At 36.3% G+C, this 2484-nt stretch overlaps 1 protein-coding gene across 1 annotated transcript in view; it reads left to right on the top strand.

The window, feature by feature from the left end:
* Positions 1-566: 566 nt before the first annotated feature.
* LOC119015078 (C-X-C chemokine receptor type 2-like) overlaps positions 567-2484 on the top strand; it is a 3576-nt gene continuing 1658 nt past the window's right edge. Inside the window, exons 1-2 of the mRNA XM_037090700.1 lie at positions 567-1732; positions 2480-2484. The exon at positions 2480-2484 is cut by the window's right edge and continues 1658 nt beyond it. Of these exons, the coding sequence (XP_036946595.1) occupies positions 2482-2484 (3 nt within the window). The 5' untranslated portion in view covers positions 567-1732; positions 2480-2481. The remainder of the gene's footprint in view (positions 1733-2479) is intronic.

Raw genomic sequence — 2484 nt, 5'->3', positions numbered from 1 at the left:
ATTTGAATCAGGTACTTTGTTTTGTTCCAGGAGTAGAACAGATTATTTATTTACTCTTCACATTTAATGTGTATGTTTATGTCATATATTATGTGATTCATATTATTGAAGTATCTTTTGTTTATTGAACATTATTATTCCTTCATCTTATTAATTTTTCCCTCATTGCATATGTTTTATGTGTAGGATGAGCCAGACGTCTTTGTTAAACTCATCTGCATTAATATTTCATTTTACAGCCCTGAGCTGGAACATTACAGTAAAAGAAGAACATTAAACTTTAACATAAATATTTAATTTGACATTGTGCTTCCTTCTTGCACCGTGAATGATTTCGGCGCGCTTCAAAGCAAACACCACTGGATTCCTTTATGATTTTCTTTGGACGGTGTGTGACAACACGTCACGCTCTGTTGATCCCATCAAGTGTTTGTGTTTGCCAACGGCAGCAGAAACTCAAAAACAGGCCATTCTCGTTCGGGGGACCTTCGTGACATCACCGGTGGAGCCTTCATGTCTGCGTTGACTCACAGATACGAGACAACAGTGCTGATGCAACTCGCTGCTATGTTGATAATTGTGCATCTCTGCTCTCGGAGGCTGAATTACACCATTTATGGAGGCGAAGGAGGAGATACTGTCTGGATACACATTAGCTTCACTTTATGATGGAGGAGGGAGGCCGAAGTGTCAGCCTGGTCCCCTGTCATTACTCACATTTCTCCTCTGCACACTCACCGGTGTTTAATAATGCCATGCAAATCCTGTCTTACTCAACAAAGATCTCAACAAATGTCTTGAGTCAGTATACGAATATACGGTGAAGGAGCCAAACAGAGGGATGATGCTGGACTTTTGCAACAGCATGAGAGGGAACAAAGTGTTTCATTTCCAGAAAGTGTGTGACAGCCGACACCCTGACCTGCTGATTTGTGAAACACCTTACCACATGCCCCCCCGATTACCCAACGGCTTGCAACAGGGTCACAAAGTGTGAGTCAGAGCTGCTTTGTTTTAATGTGAATTTACTTGCTTTTCTGTTTTGTTTTGTTTTGTTTTTTTTTATTTTACAGTTTTATTATATAACATCATTTCATGTTTTTATACATTATATTAGCTCATGGGTATTTATTTTCACATATTGTTTAGAAACACCACAATTTATATTTATTCATGTGTGAATAAACTGCCATTTAATTCTTGAAATGCAATTATAGACTAACCCTGTTTTCCCTATGGTTCCAGTTAATATTACATATATTTATACATTAATTTGTACTCTTATACCTCCTAATAACAAGGTTACATATTGTATTTTATACATTATATGAATAACTAGACTAAAATGATGAAATAGCATCCTTTCCTTTTTTATTGTGGCATCAACTTTTTTGCAGTCTTCCTAATAATCAGATCACATTTCCCACCAAGTGGTATCAAAAAATGACTTGTGGTGGTATGAAAAGCACAGGTGTTGTATTATAGTGAACAGCAGCTAACATGAAGAATACTGGGACCCTGAAACTCTCATGTGGAAATGTCCTCAGAAAGTCTTATTGCAGCAGAAATACTGATGATAGTGACGTGGTGGCAAAGGAAACAGGACATTGTGTCAGCTCTCCCTAAAGAAACACATATTGTATCACACTTAAAGGGACGCTCTTCATCACCGAGTCATTCGGGTGTCAAACTGTCTTCATATTTGAAAGCTGCGGCCAAGCCGGTGCAGAAGGTGAGTGTGTGTGAACCAGTTTATTCTCGTGGGTGAAAAGCCGTGATTACATTAATGTATAGAATTACTCTGATTATTTTCTAAAGCTAATTAAAAGCAGAAATATCAAATTGTAGAAATACACAGAGTATTTTATAAAAGTGGCACATTTCAAAGTAACTACAGTATTATATATTATAGAGCATATATATAATTATGGATGCATTATATATATTTTACATAAAATATCCATAATTATTGATTAATTAATATGTGCATCACTTTTAAGGAGTTCTATATAAGAATTTCAGTTGAAAACAGTTATCAACAGAATGTGAAGATAAAACAATTGATATGATAATTTCATAATTTATTCACTGATCTGAATGTGTATATAATTAAAGTATATAATCTCCCTCTGAGTTGAAGTGGAGTAGAAGTACAGTTTAAAGTTACAGAGACAAAGTTTCTTAAGTAAAGTAAATGTAGTTGTACTCCCTTTCTGTTGCCATTAAAGAGACACTATGTGACCTCTGAAAAATTAAAAATCGTCCAATCGTCTTTGTGCAGCTTAAAAGTTAAATTCATAAACAATATAATGAGCAACAATATGCAGAAGTTGCCATTTTGTGCTCTTTGGCGCCCCCCACAGTTTCAGCGTGCAGCACCACTGTGGTAGATACAAACTCCCAGGGCTGTTTGAAGGTGAGACGGTTACCTCTTGTTGCTATGACAGCACACTAGCATCACTCTGTTTTCCATCCACAGTAATG

Source organism: Acanthopagrus latus, chromosome 24 (genome assembly GCF_904848185.1).
Source record: "Acanthopagrus latus isolate v.2019 chromosome 24, fAcaLat1.1, whole genome shotgun sequence".
Classification (NCBI taxonomy): domain Eukaryota; kingdom Metazoa; phylum Chordata; class Actinopteri; order Spariformes; family Sparidae; genus Acanthopagrus; species Acanthopagrus latus.
This window is presented reverse-complemented; position numbering and strand designations above follow the sequence as displayed.